Genomic DNA, 21697 nt, shown 5'->3' on the forward strand with positions numbered 1-21697 from the left:
TATATGGTCATATCAGCCCCTAGCCCATTAGTATATGGTTAAATCAACCCCTAGCCCCATTAGTATATGGTCATATCAGCCCCTAGCCCATTAGTATATGGTCAAATCAATCCCTAGCCCATTAGTATATGGTCATATCAATCCCTAGCCCCATTAATATATGGTCATATCAGCCCCTAGCCCCATTAGTATATGGTCATATCAGCCCCTATCCCCATTAGTATATGGTCAAATCAATCCCTAGCCCCATTAGTATATGGTCAAATCAACCCCTAGCCCATTAGTATATGGTCAAATCAATCCCTAGCCCATTAGTATATGGTCAAATCAATCCCTAGCCCATTAGCATATGGTCAAATCAATCCCTAGCCCCATTAGTATATGGTCATATCAGCCCCTAGCCCCATTAGTATATGGTCAAATCAATCCCTAGCCCATTAGCATATGGTCAAATCAATCCCTAGCCCCATTAGTATATGGTCATATCAGCCCCTATCCCCATTAGTATATTGTCAAATCAATCCCTAGCCCATTAGTATATGGTCAAATCAATCCCTAGCCCATTAGTATATGGTCAAATCAATCCCTAGCCCATTAGTATATGGTCAAATCAACCCCTAGCCCATTAGTATATGGTCAAATCAACCCCTAGCCCCATTAGTATATGGTCAAATCAACCCCTAGCCCATTAGTATATGGTCAAATCAACCCCTAGCCCATTAGTATATGGTCAAATCAACCCTAGCCCATTAGTATATGGTCAAATCAACCCCTAGCCCATTAGTATATGGTCAAATCAACCCCTAGCCCATTAGTATATGGTCAAATCAATCCCTAGCCCCATTAGTATATGGTCAAATCAACCCCTAGCCCATTAGTATATGGTCAAATCAACCCCTAGCCCATTAGTATATGGTCAAATCAACCCCTAGCCCATTAGTATATGGTCAAATCAATCCCTAGCCCCATTAGTATATGGTCAAATCAATCCCTAGCCCATTAGTATATGGTCAAATCAATCCCTAGCCCCATTAGTATATGGTCAAATCAATCCCTAGCCCATTAGTATATGGTCATATCAGCCCCTAGCCCATTAGTATATGGTCAAATCAATCCCTAGCCCCATTAGTATATGGTCAAATCAACCCCTAGCCCATTAGTATATGGTCAAATCAACCCCTAGCCCATTAGTATATGGTCAAATCAACCCCTAGCCCATTAATATATGGTCAAATCAATCCCTAGCCCCATTAGTATATGGTCAAATCAACCCCTAGCCCATTAGTATATGGTCAAATCAACCCCTAGCCCATTAATATATGGTCAAATCAGCCCCTAGCCCATTAGTATATGGTCAAATCAATCCCTAGCCCCATTAGTATATGGTCATATCAGCCCCTAGCCCCATTAGTATATGGTCATATCAGCCCCTAGCCCATTAGTATATGGTCATATCAGCCCCTAGCCCATTAGTACATGGTCATATCAGCCCCTAGCCCATTAGTATATGGTCATATCAGCCCCTAGCCCATTAGTATATGGTCATATCAGCCCCTAGCCCATTAGTACATGGTCATATCAGCCCCTAGCCCATTAGTACATGGTCATATCAGCCCCTAGCCCATTAGTATATGGTCATATCAGCCCCTAGCCCATTAGTACATGGTCATATCAGCCCCTAGCCCATTAGTACATGGTCATATCAGCCCCTAGCCCATTAGTACATGGTTGCAATGAGATGGCTCTTTTCTGTGATGTCCTCTGCAATCTATATTAAGGGCCGAGTCCAGGTTTGAACTGTTCAAGGCTCTAGTGTATTCTAACAACAACCTGGTCATGGATATATTGTTAACGCATCCTGAATCTGCTGCCATGGCAACTTATCCTGGCTTGCTACCATGGCTACAGCATAAACATATCCTGACTTTGTTATGTTGCTTTGGAGAGTCATTCTCTGCATAGGAATATAATAATCATTCTAATTCCGTGATTCTCTGCCCATGAAAAACATACTGTATTCTGGATAACACAGTACTGTACTGCCCATGAAAAACACACTGTATACTAGATAACACAGTACTGTACTGCCCATGACAACACAAGGTATTCTGGATAACACAGTACTGTACTGCCCATGACAACACAAGGTATTCTGGATAACACAGTACTGTACTGCCCATGAAAACATACTGTATTCTGGATAACACAGTACTGTACTGCCCATGAAAAACACACTGTATACTAGATAACACAGTACAGTACTGCCCATGAAAAACATACTGTATTCTGAATAAAACAGTACTGTACTGCCCATGAAAAACACACTGTATACTAGATAACACAGTGCAGTACTGCCCATGAAAACACACTGTATTCGGGATAACAGTACTGTACTGCCTATGAAAAACACACTGTATTCTGGATAACAGTACTGTACTGCCTATGAAAAACACACTGTATACTAGATAACACAGTACAGTACTGCCCATGAAAAACACACCGTATATACCGGATAACACAGTACTGTACTGCCCATGAAAAACATACTGTATTCTGGATAACACAGTACTGTACTGCCCATGAAAAACACACTGTATTCTGGATAACACAGTACTGTACTGCCCATGAAAACACAAGGTATTATGGATAACACAGTACTGTACTGCCCATGAAAAACACACTGTATTCTGGATAACACAGTACTGTACTGCCCATGAAAAACACACTGTATACTAGATAACACAGTACTGTACTGCCCATGAAAACACACTGTATTCTGGATAACACAGTACTGTACTGCCCATGAAAACACAAAGTATTCTGGATAACACAGTACTGTACTGCCCATGAAAAACACACTGTATTCTGGATAACACAGTACTGTACTGCCCATGAAAACACAAGGTATTATGGATAACACAGTACTGTACTGCCCATGAAAAACACACTGTATACTCGATAACACAGTACTGTACTGCCCATGACAACACAAGGTATTCTGGATAACACAGTACTGTACTGCCCATGACAACACAAGGTATTCTGGATAACACAGTACTGTACTGCCCATGAAAAACACACTGTATACTAGATAACACAGTACTGTACTGCCCATGAAAACACAAGGTATTATGGATAACACAGTACTGTACTGCCCATGAAAACACACTGTATTCTGGATAACACAGTACTGTACTGCCCATGAAAAACACACTGTATACTAGATAACACAGTACAGTACTGCCCATGAAAAACACACTGTATTCTGGATAACAGTACTGTACTGCCTATGAAAAACACAATGTATACTAGATAACACAGTACAGTACTGCCCATGAAAAACATACTGTATTCTGGATAACACAGTACTGTACTGCCCATGAAAAACACAAGGTATTCTGGATAACACAGTACTGTACTGCCCATGAAAAACACACTGTATTCTGGATAACACAGTACTGTACTGCCCATGAAAAACACACTGTATTCTGGATAACACAGTACTGTACTGCCCATGAAAAACACACTGTATCCTGGATAACACAGTACTGTACTGCCCATGAAAAACACACTGTTTTCTGGATAACACAGTACTGTACTGCCCATGAAAAACACACTGTATTCTGGATAACACAGTACTGTACTGCCCATGAAAAACACACTGTATCCTGGATAACACAGTACTGTACTGCCCATGAAAAACACACTGTTTTCTGGATAACACAGTACTGTACTGCCCATGAAAAACACACTGTTTTCTGGATAACACAGTACTGTACTGCCCATGAAAAACACACTATATTCTGGATATCACAGTATTGTACTGCCCATGAAAAACACACTGTTTTCTGGATAACACAGTACTGTACTGCCCATGAAAAACACACTGTATTCTGGATATCACAGTATTGTACTGCCCATGACAACACAAGGTATTCTGGATAACACAGTATTGTACTGCCCATGAAAAACACACTATTCTGGATAACACAGTACTGTACTGCCCATGAAAACACACTGTATTCTGGATAACACAGTACTGTACTGCCCATGAAACACACACTGTATTCTGGATAACACAGTACTGTACTGCTCATGAAAACACACTGTATTCTGGATAACACAGTACTGTACTGCCCATGAAAAACACACTGTATTCTGGATAACACAGTACTGTACTGCCCATGAAAACACAAGGTATTATGGATAACACAGTACTGTACTGCCCATGAAAAACACACTGTATTCTGGATAACACAGTACTGTACTGCCCATGAAAAACACACTGTATTCTGGATAACACAGTACTGTACTGCCCATGAAAAACACACTGTATACTGGATAACACAGTACTGTACTGCCCATGAAAACACACTGTATTCTGGATAACACAGTACTGTACTGCCCATAAAAACACACTGTATTCTGGATAACACAGTACTGTACTGCCCATGAAAACACACTGTATTCTGGATAACACAGTACTGTACTGCCCATAAAAACCCCACTGTATTCTGGATAACACAGTACTGTACTGCCCATGAAAACACACTGTATTCTGGATAACACAGTACTGTACTGCCCATAAAAACACACTGTATTCTGGATAACACAGTACTGTACTGCCCATGAAAACACAAGGTATTATGGATAACACAGTACTGTACTGCCCATGAAAAACACACTGTATTCTGGATAACACAGTACTGTACTGCCCATGTTTTTCTCATAACTTAGTATGTTTGTGGAGACAGATTGCCGTTTGTTGTCGTTGCTTAGTCAACAGGTGCAGTTAAAAAATCTTGTACAAAAATACACATCTGGTGCATTATATTTTCGCAAAAGTGGATCACAGTAATAAAATTTGATGTGAAAACATGATTTCTCTGTCGGTTGCGTTTCGAGATGGAATACGTTTTAATATCGTGTCGTAGAGTGAGTGTTGCCTTCTAATCCCAGTACAGGCAATACACAATACACAATACAAAGAAATACAATATCTCACACATTTACTGGAAATGGCACTACAGTAAAACATGCACACAATAACAGAATTTGACAAATGACTCAATATCAGGCTTAGTATAAACACAAAGGTGTTTGATACACAAACAAAGTATATTTACACCGATTAAAAAGAAAAAGAAAGAAGGATATACTATTCTATAAAGTTCATGGAATTTTTTCTAAGACACGAAAACTTTACAAGAAAGCTTTTCTCAAGCATCCTCATCACATCTAGCCTCCCTCGGGCGGGGGGATATGGAAATAAGGCAAAAATATTCTCTCATATTAAAGGGGAAAAACAACATTAAAAACATCATTCATACACGCCTACAAAACACTGTCTCTCAAACACTGAACATTGAGAAATATATCTGTATATAATCCGTCATAAATGAACTGTAACAGCACTAATGTCCTATATCTCGGTGTGTCACCATCTTCCCTCCTTCGTAGTCCAGCGCCGGTCGCCTCTCAAGGGTTTAAAACATCCAGGGGATCATTGTCTTCAGTCTCAGGGAGTAGAACACAGCTCCAGGTCTACTGTTGCCAGGTGACCGTTTCCATGCAGGGACATTATGTAACCAGGATATGCATGGTGATGTAATACCAAGGGGAGGAGTCAGAGGGTTCTTCCTCCAGCGTGTTTATTGACCCAATGAAGATGGATAGAGGAGGACATCACGGGAGAAAAGGAAGACAGGAGGAAACAAAGGGAAGGTTCCAGAAGAGAACAGGAAAGACAACACAGCGCAGGAAGGACCCAAAGAGTGAGATGCATGAAAATAATGAGAGAGAGAGGAAAGAGTGAGGGACATGAACATAATGAGGGGATAGATATAAATATGGGAGAGAGAGAGAGAGAGAGAGGAAAGAGTGAGATATGAAAATAATGAGGGGATAGATATACATATGGGGGAGAGAGAGAGAGAGGAAAGAGTGAGTCAAGTAATTACATTTTCATTCAATTCCCCCAAATTCAACATCCAAACAACTTCAAATGTAGCCTGAACAGACTGGAGGGCTATCTTAGTAAGTGACTGAGAAGCCTCACCTATATAGATATATATATAACACAGACTGGAGGGCTATCTTAGTAAGTGACTGAGAAGCCTCACCTATATAGATATATATGAGGGCTATCTTAGTAAGTGACTGAGAAGCCTCACCTATATAGATATATATAACACAGACTGGAGGGCTATCTTAGTAATAACAGACTGGACACAGACTGGAGGGCTATCTTAGTAAGTGACTGAGAAGCCTCACCTATATAGATATATATATAACACAGACTGGAGGGCTATCTTAGTAAGTGACTGAGAAGCCTCACCTATATAGATATATATAACACAGACTGGAGGGCTATCTTAGTAAGTGACTGAGAAGCCTCACCTATATAGATATATATATAACACAGACTGGAGGGCTATCTTAGTAAGTGACTGAGAAGCCTCACCTATATAGATATATATAACACAGACTGGAGGGCTATCTTAGTAAGTGACTGAGAAGCCTCACCTATATAGATATATATATAACACAGACTGGAGGGCTATCTTAGTAAGTGACTGAGAAGCCTCACCTATATAGATATATATAACACAGACTGGAGGGCTATCTTAGTAAGTGACTGAGAAGCCTCACCTATATAGATATATATATAACACAGACTGGAGGGCTATCTTAGTAAGTGACTGAGAAGCCTCACCTATATAGATATATATAACACAGACTGGAGGGCTATCTTAGTAAGTGACTGAGAAGCCTCACCTATATAGATATATATAACACAGACTGGAGGGCTATCTTAGTAAGTGACTGAGAAGCCTCACCTATATAGATATATATATAACACAGACTGGAGGGCTATCTTAGTAAGTGACTGAGAAGCCTCACCTATATAGATATATATAACAGGGCTCCGGGCAGCCGAGCGGAAATGGAGGAAAACTCGCCTCCCTGCGGACCTGGCATCCTTTCACTCCCTCCTCTCTACATTTTCCTCCTCTGTCTCTGCTGCTAAAGCCACTTTCTACCATTCTAAGTTCCAAGCATCTGCCTCTAACCCTACGAAGCTCTTTGCCACCTTCTCCTCCCTCCTGAATCCTCCCCCCTCCCTCCTCCCTCTCTGCAGATGACTTCGTCAACCATTTTGAAAAGAAGGTCGATGACATCCGATCCTCGTTTGCTAAGTCAAACGACACCGCTGGTTCTGCTCACACTGCCCTACCCTATGCTCTGACCTCTTTCTCCCTCTCTCTCCAGATGAAATCTCGCGTCTTGTGACGGCCGGCCGCCCAACAACCTGCCAGCTTGACCCTATCCCCTCCTCTCTTCTCCAGACCATTTCCGGAGACCTTCTCCCTTACCTCACCTCGCTCATCAACTCATCCCTGACCGCTGGCTACGTCCCTCCCGTCTTCAAGAGAGCGAGAGTTGCACCCCTTCTGAAAAAACCTACACTCGATCCCTCCGATGTCAACAACTACAGACCAGTATCCCTTCTCTCTTTTCTCTCCAAAACTCTTGAGCGTGCCGTCCTTGGCCAGCTCTACCGCTATCTCTCTCAGAATGACCTTCTTGATCCAAACCAGTCAGGTTTCAAGACTAGTCATTCAACTGAGACTGCTCTTCTCTGTATCACGGAGGCGCTCCGCACTGCTAAAGCTAACTCTCTCTCCTCTGCTCTCATCCTTCTAGACCTATCGGCTGCCTTCGATACTGTGAACCATCAGATCCTCCTCTCCACCCTCTCCGAGTTGGGCATCTCCGGCGCGGCCCACGCTTGGATTGCGTCCTACCTGACAGGTCGCTCCTACCAGGTGGCGTGGCGAGAATCTGTCTCCTCACCACGCGCTCTCACCACTGGTGTCCCCCAGGGCTCTGTTCTAGGCCCTCTCTTATTCTCGCTATACACCAAGTCACTTGGCTCTGTCATAACCTCACATGGTCTCTCCTATCATTGCTATGCAGACGACACACAATTAATCTTCTCCTTTCCCCCTTCTGATGACCAGGTGGCGAATCGCATCTCTGCATGTCTGGCAGACATATCAGTGTGGATGACGGATCACCACCTCAAGCTGAACCTCAGCAAGACGGAGCTCCTCTTCCTCCCGGGAAGGACTGCCCGTTCCATGATCTCGCCATCACGGTTGACAACTCCATTGTGTCCTCCTCCCAGAGCGCTAAGAACCTTGGCGTGATCCTGGACAACACCCTGACGTTCTCAACTAACATCAAGGCGGTGTCCCGTTCCTGTAGGTTCATGCTCTACAACATCCGCAGAGTACGACCCTGCCTCACACAGGAAGCGGCGCAGGTCCTAATCCAGGCACTTGTCATCTCCCGTCTTGATTACTGCAACTCGCTGTTGGCTGGGCTCCCTGCCTGTGCCATTAAACCCCTACAACTCATCCAGAACGCCGCAGCCCGTCTGGTGTTCAACCTTCCCAAGTTCTCTCACGTCACCCCGCTCCTCCGCTCTCTCCACTGGCTTCCAGTTGAAGCTCGCATCCGCTACAAGACCATGGTGCTCGCCTACGGAGCTGTGAGGGGAACGGCACCTCAGTACCTCCAGGCTCTGATCAGGCCCTACACCCAAACAAGGGCACTGCGTTCATCCACCTCTGGCCTGCTCGCCTCCCTACCACTGAGGAAGTACAGTTCCCGCTCAGCCCAGTCAAAACTGTTCGCTGCTCTGGCCCCCAATGGTGGAACAAACTCCCTCACGACGCCAGGACAGCGGAGTCAATCACCACCTTCCGGAGACACCTGAAACCCCACCTCTTCAAGGAATACCTAGGATAGGGTAAGTAAGGGTAGGTAATCCTTCTCCCCCCAACAAGATTTAGATGCAAGTGGCTGTTCCACTGGTTGTCATAAGGTGTATGCACCAATTTGTAAGTCGCTCTGGATAAGAGCGTCTGCTAAATGACTTAAATGTAAATGTAAATGTAAATATATAACACAGACTGGAGGGCTATCTTAGTAAGTGACTGAGAAGCCTCACCTATATAGATATATATAACACAGACTGGAGGGCTATCTTAGTAAGTGACTGAGAAGCCTCACCTATATAGATATATATAACACAGACTGGAGGGCTATCTTAGTAAGTGACTGAGAAGCCTCACCTATATAGATATATATAACACAGACTGGAGGGCTATCTTAGTAAGTGACTGAGAAGCCTCACCTATATAGATATATATAACACAGACTGGAGGGCTATCTTAGTAAGTGACTGAGAAGCCTCACCTATATAGATATATATAACACAGACAGGAGGGCTATCTTAGTAAGTGACTGAGAAGCCTCACCTATATAGATATATATAACACAGACAGGAGGGCTATCTTAGTAAGTGACTGAGAAGCCTCACCTATATAGATATATATAACACAGACTGGAGGGCTATCTTAGTAAGTGACTGAGAAGCCTCACCTATATAGATATATATAACACAGACTGGAGGGATATCTTAGTAAGTGACTGAGAAGCCTCACCTATATAGATATATATATAACACAGACTGGAGGGCTATCTTAGTAAGTGACTGAGAAGCCTCACCTATATAGATATATATAACACAGACTGGAGGGCTATCTTAGTAAGTGACTGAGAAGCCTCACCTATATAGATATATATAACACAGACTGGAGGGCTATCTTAGTAAGTGACTGAGAAGCCTCACCTATATAGATATATATAACACAGACAGGAGGGCTATCTTAGTAAGTGACTGAGAAGCCTCACCTATATAGATATATATAACACAGACTGGAGGGCTATCTTAGTAAGTGACTGAGAAGCCTCACCTATATAGATATATATAACACAGACTGGAGGGCTATCTTAGTAAGTGACTGAGAAGCCTCACCTATATAGATATATATAACACAGACTGGAGGGCTATCTTAGTAAGTGACTGAGAAGCCTCACCTATATAGATATATATAACACAGACTGGAGGGCTATCTTAGTAAGTGACTGAGAAGCCTCACCTATATAGATATATATAACACAGACAGGAGGGCTATCTTAGTAAGTGACTGAGAAGCCTCACCTATATAGATATATATAACACAGACTGGAGGGCTATCTTAGTAAGTGACTGAGAAGCCTCACCTATATAGATATATATAACACAGACTGGAGGGCTATCTTAGTAAGTGACTGAGAAGCCTCACCTATATAGATATATATAACACAGACTGGAGGGCTATCTTAGTAAGTGACTGAGAAGCCTCACCTATATAGATATATATATAACACAGACTGGAGGGCTATCTTAGTAAGTGACTGAGAAGCCTCACCTATATAGATATATATAACACAGAATGGGGACCAGCCAGTCTAAGCAGACAGCAGAAACCCTGTCACTGTAGAGGGAAGACAAGAAACACAAAGGCTTGTTACAGTCTGAAGGGACAGGTGTCTGTTCATTATCATTAGTAACCAACATTATATAAGGAGTAGCCTAGGCTACTACGCCAGTGAAGAGTAAAATAATTAATTACTAGGCTACTACGCCAGTGAAGAGTAAAATAATTCATTACTAGGCTACTACGCCAGTGAAGAGTAAAATAATGAATTACTAGGCTACTACGTGAGTCAAGAGCAAAATAATTAATTACTAGGCTACTATATATAAGTAATGTGTTGTATTGGATTTGCCCCAAACATAACACCATGTATTCAGGACAAAAAGTGAATTGCTTTGCCACATTTTTTTGCAGTATAACTTTAGTGCCTCGTTACAAACAGGATTCATGTTTTGGAATATTTGTATTCTGTAAAGACTTCTGTAAAGACCTTCTTTTCACTCGGTCATGTAGGTTAGTATTGTGGAGTAACTACAATGTTGTTGATCCATCCTCAGTTTTCTCCTATCACAGCCATTAAACTCTGCAACTGTTTTAAAGTCACCATTGGCCTCATGGTGAAATCCCTGAGTGGTTTCCTTCCTCTCCGGCAACTGAGTTAAGAAGGACGCCTATATCTTCGTGGTGACTGGGGTGTATTGATACACCATCCAAAGTGTAATTAATAACTTTATGCTCAAAGGGATATTCAATGTCCACTTTTTTTATTTGTACCCATCTACCAATAGGCACCCTTCTTTGAGGCATTGGAAAACCTCCCTGGTCTTTGTGGTTGAATCTCTGTTTGAAATTCACTGCTTCGACTGATAAAGCAAAGCAGTGGGACACAAACAAACAACAACACACGTTACACAACGAAATAAACAAGCGTACAGTCAATAACAATAACAGAATATGTTACACAAGGAATTATGGGTGTTGTAATAAATTGTGCTTTTCTCACCATCCTTGGTGTCCTCTGGTAGCAAAGCGTCCTGTCGGTTGCCCAGTACAAAGGCTAGAGTGGCAAGAATGGCAGCATCCAGGACCCCCAACAAGGCCAGGACAAAGGCCCAGTGGACAGAGCAGTTTCCGGAGGAGAAACTGGTCACCCCATCACCACACAGGTCCCGCATGTCCGCACAATCCCACGAGTCAGGGAACAGCACGCAGGCGAGAGCCAGGCAGAACCCTTAGAGGACAAAAACACAATGTAGTCAGGATCCAGGCTATAGCCAGGCAGAACCCCTAGAGGACAAAAAGACAGTGTAGTCAGGATCCAGGCTATAGCCAGGTAGAACCCCTAGAGGACGAAAACTCATGTGTAGTCAGCATCCAGGCTATAGCCAGGCAGAACCCCTAGAGGACAGAAGCACAGTGTAGTCAGGATCCAGGCTATAGCCAGGTAGAACCCTTAGAGGACAGAAGCACAGTGTAGTCAGGATCCAGGCTATAGCCAGGCAGAACCCCTAGAGGACAGAAGCACAGTGTAGTCAGGATCCAGGCTATAGCCAGGTAGAACCCCTAGAGGACAGAAGCACAGTGTAGTCAGGATCCAGGCTATAGCCAGGCAGAACCCCTAGAGGACAGAAGCACAGTGTAGTCAGGATCCAGGCTATAGCCAGGTAGAACCCTTAGAGGAAAGAAGCACAGTGTAGTCAGGATCCAGGCTATAGCCAGATAGAAACATGCACAGAAATATAATCCAATCTCAAGGCCAATCTCAAAGTCAATCTCAAGGTCAATCTCAAAGTCAATCTCAAAGTCAATCTCAAGGTCAATCTCAAGGTCAATCTCAAAGCCAATCTCAAGGCCAATCTCAAGGTCAATCTCAAGGCCAATCTCAAAGTCAATCTCAAGGTCAATCTCAAGGTCAATCTCAAGGCCAATCTCAAAGTCAATCTCAAAGTCAATCTCAAGGTCAATCTCAAATTCAATCTCAAGGCCAATCTCAAGACCAATCTCAAAGTCAATCTCAAGGCCAATCTCAAGGCCAATCTCAAGGCCAATCTCAAGGCCAATCTCAAGGCCAATCTCAAGGTCAATCTCAAGGTCAATCTCAAGGCCAATCTCAAGGCCAATCTCAAGGTCAATCTCAAGGCCAATCTCAAGGCCAATCTCAAGGTCAATCTCAAGGCCAATCTCAAGGCCAATCTCAAAGTCAATCTCAAGGTCAATCTCAAGGCCAATCTCAAAGTCAATCTCAAGGCCAATCTCAAGGCCAATCTCAAGGTCAATCTCAAAGTCAATCTCAAGGTCAATCTCAAAGTCAATCTCAAGGCCAATCTCAAAGTCAATCTCAAGGCCAATCTCAAGACCAATCTCAAAGTCAATCTCAAGGCCAATCTCAAGACCAATCTCAAAGTCAATCTCAAGGCCAATCTCAAGGCCAATCTCAAGGTCAATCTCAAGGCCAATCTCAAGGCCAATCTCAAGGTCAATCTCAAGGTCAATCTCAAAGCCAATCTCAAGGCCAATCTCAAGGTCAATCTCAAGGCCAATCTCAAGGCCAATCTCAAGGTCAATCTCAAAGCCAATCTCAAGGTCAAACTCTCTATAGAGATATGATGTGTACCTGCAGTAAGCTGCAGCCAAGCGCAGATCTTGTAGACGGTGGCGGCGTTGCAGAATCTGAAGAGGGAGAGGCAGCCGACGCTGCTCCAGACCATGGTCAGGGACATGCAAACCAGCACAGCAGGGGACTGGAAGGCTGGGAGAGGGGTCAGAGTGCTCAGTGAGCCACGACACTCTGGAACCGGCCAATCAGACTCCACACACACCTACAAACACAGTGGCATTACATCAGGGTTGGGTGGGAGGGAGGGGAGGGGGAGGGGGTCAGAGTGCTCAGTGAGCCACGACACTCTGGAACCGGCCAATCAGACTCCACACACACCTACAAACACAGTGGCATTACATCAGGGTTGGGTGGGAGGGAGGGGGGGGGGGGTCAGAGTGCTCAGTGAGCCACGACACTCTGGAACCGGCCAATCAGACTCCACACACACCTACAAACACAGTGGCATTACATCAGGGTTGGGTGGGAGGGGGGAGGGAGGGGGAAGGGGGAGAGGGGTGGGGGGGATTGGGGGAGGGGCCGTTTTCAGTAAAAATACGTGCTACTGAAACACTTTACTTACAGTATGCTTTATTACCAGTTAAAAGCAGACGTTTGAGTCTTAAAGGGATAGCGCGACATTTACAGTTAAAAGCAGACGTTTGAGTCTTAAAGGGATAGCGCAACATTTTGGCAATGAAGCCCTTTTTCTACCGACCCTGAGTCAGATGAACTCATGGATACCATGCCAGCAGTTTGAAGGAAGTTGAAGGAAGTCTCCGCAGCCATTGCTAACTAGCGTTAGCGTAATGACTGGGAGTCTACAGGAACTTTCCCTTTAATGTCTTATTATAAAGGTTTTTAATACTGTATGTCTCTTTGTAAGACACTTTCAACTGATGTTGTTTAGTCAGGACCATAGTCAATTTAAACTCACTTCCTCAGTTGAGGACTTATAACCTTTTTAAAATAAGACACACCTACCTCGAACAGTCCCAGGGTACCAGTCTTTGGCACGGGGCCCCCTCCCTGGTAGTGAACCTCTCTGGTGCCCACCCAGGAGGGCTGTATTAGGATGACAACCTCGATGATGGCGAAGCAGAGGGTACACACAGCCCAGAGGACGCCCACCGCCCGGGCGCTACGGATAAACTCTGTCTGGTAGAGACGAGCTACCTCAGCGGTGTGGGGGGTCATCGCCATAAGTACTGAGGGGGAGAACGGGAAAAGGGGGGAGTGGTCAGGGAGGAGAAACAATATCAACAACAGTAATAACAACAACAACAACAACAATACCAACAACAACAATAGCAACAACAACAATATCAACAACAACAATATCAACAACAACAATACCACCAACAACAATACCAACAACAGTAATAACAACAACAACAATATCAACAACAACAATATCAACAACAGTGATAGCAACAACAACAACAATATCAACAACAACAATATCAACAACAGTAATAACAACAACAACAATATCAACAACAACAATATCAACAACAGTAATAACAACAACAACAATATCAACAACAGTAATAACAACAACAACAATATCAACAACAACAATATCAACAACAGTGATAACAACAACAACAATATCAACAACAACAACAATATCAACAACAGTAATAACAACAACAACAATATCAACAACAACAATATCAACAACAGTAATAACAACAACAACAATATCAACAACAACAATATCAACAACAACAATATCAACAACAACAATACCAACAACAGTAATAACAACAACAACAATATCAACAACAACAATATCAACAACAGTGATAACAACAACAACAATATCAACAACAACAATATCAACAACAACAATACAACAACAACAATATCAACAACAACAATACCAACAACAGTAATAACAACAACAACAATATCAACAACAACAATATCAACAACAGTGATAACAACAATAACAACAACAATAACAATATCAACAATATGGCAGGGAAATTTAAATGAGTTCATTCCATTGTATCCAGAGCCTGCAGAAAGTTCTCACACCCTTTGACCTATTCTACATTTTGTGGTGTTACAGCCTGAATTCAAAATGGATTAAATATATTTATATATATATATATATATATTATCCATCTACACACAACACCTCATGATGACAATGTGAAAACATGTCTTTGTAGAACTTTGTAGAAGCACCTTTGGCAGCGATTACAGCTGTGAGTCTATCTGGGTAAATATCTAAGAGTGATTACAGCTGTGAGTCTTTCTGGGTAAGTCTCTAAGAGTGGTTACAGCTGTGAGTCTTTCTGGGTAAGTCTCTAAGAGTGATTACAGCTGTGAGTCTTTCTGGGTGAGTCTCTAAGAGTGATTACAGCTGTGAGTCTTTCTGGGTAAGTCTCTAAGAGTGATTACAGCTCTAACACCATCCAGTCCCATCCTTCAGCTCCACTCAACCCCTCCCATCTATCTCTGACAGCTGGTGCTTAAAGCTAGTGAGGGAGGTAAGAGTCTCTAGCTTCAGAGATGTTTTTGTTGAATGGCTGTGATAGGACAAAACTGAGGATGGATCAACAACATGATAGTTAATCCACAATACTAACCTACATGACAAAAGAAGGAAGCCTGTACAAAATACACATATTCCAAAACATGCATCCTGTTTCCACTAAAGTAATTCTGCAAAAAATGTGGAAAAGCAAATCAGTTTTTGTCCTGAATACAAAGTGTTATGTTTGGGGCAAATCAATTACAACACTTTACTGAGTTACCACTCTCTTTATTTTCAAGCATGTTATGGGTATTCTTGTAATCGTTAAGGAGGGGGGAGTTTTTCAGGATAATAATGAAATGGAATGGAGCTAAACACAGGCAAAATCTTAGAGGAAAACCTGGTTCAGTCTGCTTCACCTTTCAGCAGGACAATAACCTGGTTCAGTCTGCTTCCCACCAGACACTGGGAGATTAATTCACCTTTCAGCAGGACAATAACCTGGTTCAGTCTGCTTCCCACCAGACACTGGGAGATTAATTCACCTTTCAGCAGGACAATAACCTGGTTCAGTCTGCTTCCCACCAGACACTGGGAGATTAATTCACCTTTCAGCAGGACAATAACCTGGTTCAGTCTGCTTTCCACCAGACACTGGGAGATGAATTCACCTTTCAGCAGGACAATAACCTGGTTCAGTCTGCTTTCCACCAGACACTGGGAGATGAATTCACCTTTCAGCAGGACAATAACCTGGTTCAGTCTGCTTTCTACCAGACACTGGGAGATTAATTCACCTTTCAGCAGGACAATAACCTGGTTCAGTCTGCTTTCCACCAGAGACTGGGAGATGAATTCACCTTTCAGCAGGACAGTAACCTAAAACACAAGGCCAAATCTACACTGGAATTGCTTACCAAGAAGACAGTGAATGTTCAGACTTTTATCGGCTTGAAAACTAATAGCAAGACCTGAAAATGGTTGATGATCAACAACCAATTTGACAGAGATTTAATCATTTTGAAAATAATAATGGGATAATGTTGCACAATCCAGGTGTAGAAAGCTCTTAGATATTTATCCAGAAAGACTCACAGCTGTAATCACTCTTAGAGACTTACCCAGAAAGACTCACTGCTGTAATCACTCTTAGAGACTCACCCAGAAAGACTCACAGCTGTAATCTCTCTTAGAGACTCACCCAGAATGACTCACAGCTGTAATCGCTCTTAGACACTTATCCAGAAATACTCACAGCTGTAATCACTCTTAGAGACTTACCCAGAAAGACTCACAGCTGTAATCACTCTTAGACACCTACATAGAAAGACTCACAGCTGTAATCACTCTTAGAGACTTACCCAGAAAGACTCACAGCTGTAATCACTCTTAGAGACTTACCCAGAAAGACTCACAGCTGTAATCACTCTTAGATATTTACCCAGAAAGACTCACAGCTGTAATCACTCTTAGAGACTTACCCAGAAAGACTCACAGCTGTAATCACTCTTAGAGACTTACCCAGAAAGACTCACAGCTGTAATCACTCTTAGAGACTTACCCAGAAAGACTCACAGCTGTAATCACTCTTAGAGACTTACCCAGAAAGCCTCACAGCTGTAATCACTCTTAGAGACTTACCCAGAAAGACTCACAGCTGTAATCACTCTTAGAGACTTACCCAGAAAGACTCACAGCTGTAATCACTCTTAGAGACTTACCCAGAAAGACTCACAGCTGTAATCACTCTTAGAGACTTACCCAGAAAGACTCACAGCTGTAATCACTCTTAGAGACTTACCCAGAAAGACTCACAGCTGTAATCACTCTTAGACACTTACCCAGAAAGACTCACAGCTGTAATCACTTTTAGACACTTACCCAGAAAGACTCACAGCTGTAGTAACCCTCAACCCCTCCTATCTATCTCTGAACACCATCCAGTCCTTCAGCTACCCTCAACCCCTCCCATCTATCTCTGAACACCATCCAGTCCCACCCTTCAGCTACCCTCAACCCCTCCCATCTATCTCTTAACACCATCCAGTCCCATCCTTCAGCTCCCCTCAACCCCTCCCATCTATCTCTGAACACCATCCAGTCCTTCAGCTACCCTCAACCACTCCCATCTATCTCTGAACACCATCCAGTCCTTCAGCTACCCTCAACCCCTCCCATCTATCTCCTAACACCATCCAGTCCCATCCTTCAGCTACCCTCAACCCCTCCCATCTATCTGTGACCACCATCCAGTCCCACCCTTCAGCTACCCTCAACCTCTCCCATCTATCTCTGAACACCATCCAGTCCCACCCTTCAGCTACCCTCAACCCCTCCCATCTATCTCCTAACACCATCCAGTCCCATCCTTCAGCTCCCTCAACCTCTCCCATCTAGACTTAACACCATCCAGTCCCATCCTCCAGCCCCATTCAACCCCTCCCATCTATCTCTGAACACCACCCAGTCCCATCCTTCAGCTCCCCTCAACCCCTCCCATCTATCTCCTAACACCATCCAGTCCCATCCTTCAGCTACCCTCAACCCCTCCCATCTATCTCCTAACACCATCCAGTCCCTTCCTTCAGCTACCCTCAACCCCTCCCATCTATCTCCTAACACCATCCAGTCCCATCCTTCAGCTCCACTCAAACCCTCCCATCTATCTCTGAACACCATCCAGTCCCATCCTTCAGCTCCCCTCAACCCCTCCCATCTATCTCAGATCACCATCCAGTCCCATCCTTCAGCTACCCTCAACCCCTCCCATCTATCTCTGAACACCACCCAGTCCCATCCTTCAGCTACCCTCAACCCCTCCCATCTATCTCTGAACACCATCCAGTCCCATCCTTCAGCTACCCTCAACCCCTCCCATCTATCTCTGAACACCATCCAGTCCGTCAGCTCCCCTCAACCCCTCCCATCTATCTCTGAACACCATCCAGTCCTTCAGCTCCCCTCAAACCCTCCCATCTATCTCTGAACACCATCCAGTCCCATCCTTCAGCTCCACTCAAACCCTCCCATCTATCTCTGAACACCATCCAGTCCCATCCTTCAGCTCCCCTCAACCCCTCCCATCTCTCTCTTCACACCATCCATTCCCATCCTTCAGCCCCATTCAACCCCCCCCTTCTATCTCTGAACACCATCCAGTCCCATCCTTCAGCTCCACTCAATCCCTCCCATCTATCTCTGAACACCATCCAGTCCCATCCTTCAGCTCCACTCAACCCCTCCCATCTATCTCTGAACACCATCCAGTCCCATCCTTCAGCTCCACTCAAACCTTCCCATCTATCTCTGAACACCATCCAGTCCCATCCTTCAGCTCCACTCAACCCCTCCCATCTATCTCTGAACACCATCCAGTCCCATCCTTCAGCTACCCTCAACCCCTCCCATCTATCTCTGAACACCATCCAGTCCCACCCTTCAGCTATCCTCAACCCCTCCCATCTATCTCTCAACACCATCCAGTCCCACCCTTCAGCTCCCCTCAACCCCTCCCATCTCTCTCTTCACACCATCCATTCCCATCCTTCATTCCCATTCAACCCCTCCCATCTATCTCTGAACACCATCCAGTCCCATCCTTCAGCTCCACTCAAACCCTCCCATCTATCTCTGAACACCATCCAGTCCCATCCTTCAGCTCCACTCAAACCCTCCCATCTATCTCTCAACATCATCCAGTCCCTTCAGCTCCCCTCAACCCCTCCCATCTATCTCTGAACACCATCCAGTCCCACCCTTCAGCTACCCTCAACCCCTCCCATCTATCTCTGAACACCATCCAGTCCCACCCTTCAGCTACCCTCAACCCCTCCCTTATATCTCTGAACACCATCCAGTCCCATCCTTCAGCTACCCTCAACCCCTCCCATCTATCTCTGAACACCATCCAGTCCCACCCTTCAGCTACCCTCAACCCCTCCCTTCTATCTCTGAACACCATCCAGTCCCATCCTTCAGCTACCCTCAACCCCTCCCATCTATCTCTGAACACCATCCAGTCCCATCCTTCAGCTCCATTCAACCCCTCCCATCTATCTCTGAACACCATCCAGTCCCACCCTTCAGCTACCCTCAACCCCTCCCTTCTATCTCTTAACACCATCCATTCCATCCCAGCTCCCCTCAACCCCTCCCATCTATCTCTGATCACCATCCAGTCCCATCCTTCAGCTCCATTCAACCCCTCCCATCTATCTCTGATCACCACCCAGTCCCACCCTTCAGCTCCATTCAACCCTCCCATCTATCTCTGACCACCATCCAGTCCCACCCTTCAGCTCCATTCAACCCCTCCCATCTATCTCTGACCACCATCCAGTCCCATCCTTCAGCTCCATTCAACCCCTCCCATCTATCTCTGACCACCATCCAGTCCCATCCTTCAGCTCCCCTCAACCCCTCCCATCTATCTCTGAACACCATCCAGTCCCACCCTTCAGCTACCCTCAACCCCTCCCTTCTATCTCTGAACACCATCCAGTCCCACCCTTCAGCTACCCTCAACCCCTCCCATCTATCTCTGATCACCATCCAGTCCCATCCTTCAGCTCCACTCAAACCCTCCCATCTATCTCTCAACATCATCCAGTCCCTTCAGCTCCCCTCAACCCCTCCCATCTATCTCTGACCACCATCCAGTCCCATCCTTCAGCTCCACTCAACCCTCCCATCTATCTCTCAACATCATCCAGTCCCTTCAGCTCCCCTCAACCCCTCCCATCTATCTCTGAACACCATCCAGTCCCACCCTTCAGCTACCCTCAACCCCTCCCTTATATCTCTGAACACCATCCAGTCCCATCCTTCAGCTACCCTCAACCCCTCCCATCTATCTCTGAACACCATCCAGTCCCACCCTTCAGCTACCCTCAACCCCTCCCTTCTATCTCTGAACACCATCCAGTCCCATCCTTCAGCTACCCTCAACCCCTCCCATCTATCTCTGAACACCATCCATTCCAATCCTTCAGCTACCCTCAACCCCTCCCATCTATCTCTGAACACCATCCAGTCCCATCCTTCAGCTCCCTGAACCCCTCCCATCTATCTCTGAACACCATCCAGTCCCATCCTTCAGCTCCCTCAACCCCTCCCATCTATCTCTGAACACCATCCAGTCCCATCCTTCAGCTACCCTCAACCCCTCCCATCTATCTCTGAACACCATCCAGTCCCATCCTTCAGCTCCCTCAACCCCTCCCATCTATCTCTGAACACCATCCATTCCAATCCTTCAGCTACCCTCAACCCCTCCCATCTATCTCTGAACACCATCCAGTCCCATCCTTCAGCTCCATTCAACCCCCTCCCATCTATCTATGAACACCATCCAGTCCCACCCTTCAGCTACCCTCAACCCCTCCCTTCTATCTCTTAACACCATCCAGTCCCATCCTTCAGCTACCCTCAACCCCTCCCTTCTATCTCTTAACACCATCCATTCCAATCCTTCAGCTACCCTCAACCCCTCCCATCTATCTCTGAACACCATCCAGTCCCACCCTTCAGCTACCCTCAACCCCTCCCATCTATCTCTGAACACCATCCAGTCCCATCCTTCAGCTACCCTCAACCCCTCCCATCTATCTCTGAACACCATCCATTCCAATCCTTCAGCTACCCTCAACCCTCCCATCTATCTCTGAACACCATCCATTCCAATCCTTCAGCTACCCTCAACCCCTCCCATCTATCTCTGAACACCATCCAGTCCCACCCTTCAGCTACCCTCAACCCCTCCCTTCTATCTCTGAACACCATCCAGTCCCATCCTTCAGCTACCCTCAACCCTCCCATCTATCTCTGAACACCATCCATTCCAATCCTTCAGCTACCCTCAACCCCTCCCATCTATCTCTGAACACCATCCAGTCCCATCCTTCAGCTCCCCTGAACCCCTCCCATCTATCTCTGAACACCATCCAGTCCCATCCTTCAGCTCCCTCAACCCCTCCCATCTATCTCTGAACACCATCCAGTCCCATCCTTCAGCTACCCTCAACCCCTCCCATCTATCTCTGAACACCATCCAGTCCCATCCTTCAGCTCCACTCAACCCCTCCCATCTATCTCTTAACACCATCCATTCCAATCCTTCAGCTACCCTCAACCGCTCCCATCTATCTCTGAACACCATCCAGTCCCATCCTTCAGCTCCCCTCAAACCCTCCCATCTATCTCTGATCACCACCCAGTCCCATCCTTCAGCTACCCTCAACCCCTCCCATCTATCTCTGACCACCATCCAGTCCCACCCTT

General features: G+C 45.0%; 1 protein-coding gene across 1 annotated transcript in view; it reads right to left on the minus strand.

Annotated features, from left to right (window-relative positions):
- Positions 1-4893: 4893 nt before the first annotated feature.
- The window catches only part of lhfpl4b (LHFPL tetraspan subfamily member 4b), a 20635-nt gene continuing 3831 nt past the window's right edge, over positions 4894-21697 (minus strand). Inside the window, exons 2-13 of the mRNA XM_052484433.1 lie at positions 13915-14138; positions 12949-13153; positions 11338-11565; positions 10326-10391; positions 9766-9827; positions 9516-9703; positions 9144-9267; positions 6778-6903; positions 6590-6715; positions 6464-6525; positions 6274-6399; positions 4894-6122 (exon numbers count right to left, since the gene is read on the minus strand). Of these exons, the coding sequence (XP_052340393.1) occupies positions 10366-10391; positions 11338-11565; positions 12949-13153; positions 13915-14133 (678 nt within the window). The 5' untranslated portion in view covers positions 14134-14138 and the 3' untranslated portion in view covers positions 4894-6122; positions 6274-6399; positions 6464-6525; ... (4 more) ...; positions 9766-9827; positions 10326-10365. The remainder of the gene's footprint in view (positions 6123-6273; positions 6400-6463; positions 6526-6589; positions 6716-6777; positions 6904-9143; positions 9268-9515; positions 9704-9765; positions 9828-10325; positions 10392-11337; positions 11566-12948; positions 13154-13914; positions 14139-21697) is intronic.

This window comes from Oncorhynchus keta, chromosome 28, assembly GCF_023373465.1.
Source record: "Oncorhynchus keta strain PuntledgeMale-10-30-2019 chromosome 28, Oket_V2, whole genome shotgun sequence".
Classification (NCBI taxonomy): Eukaryota; Metazoa; Chordata; class Actinopteri; order Salmoniformes; family Salmonidae; genus Oncorhynchus; species Oncorhynchus keta.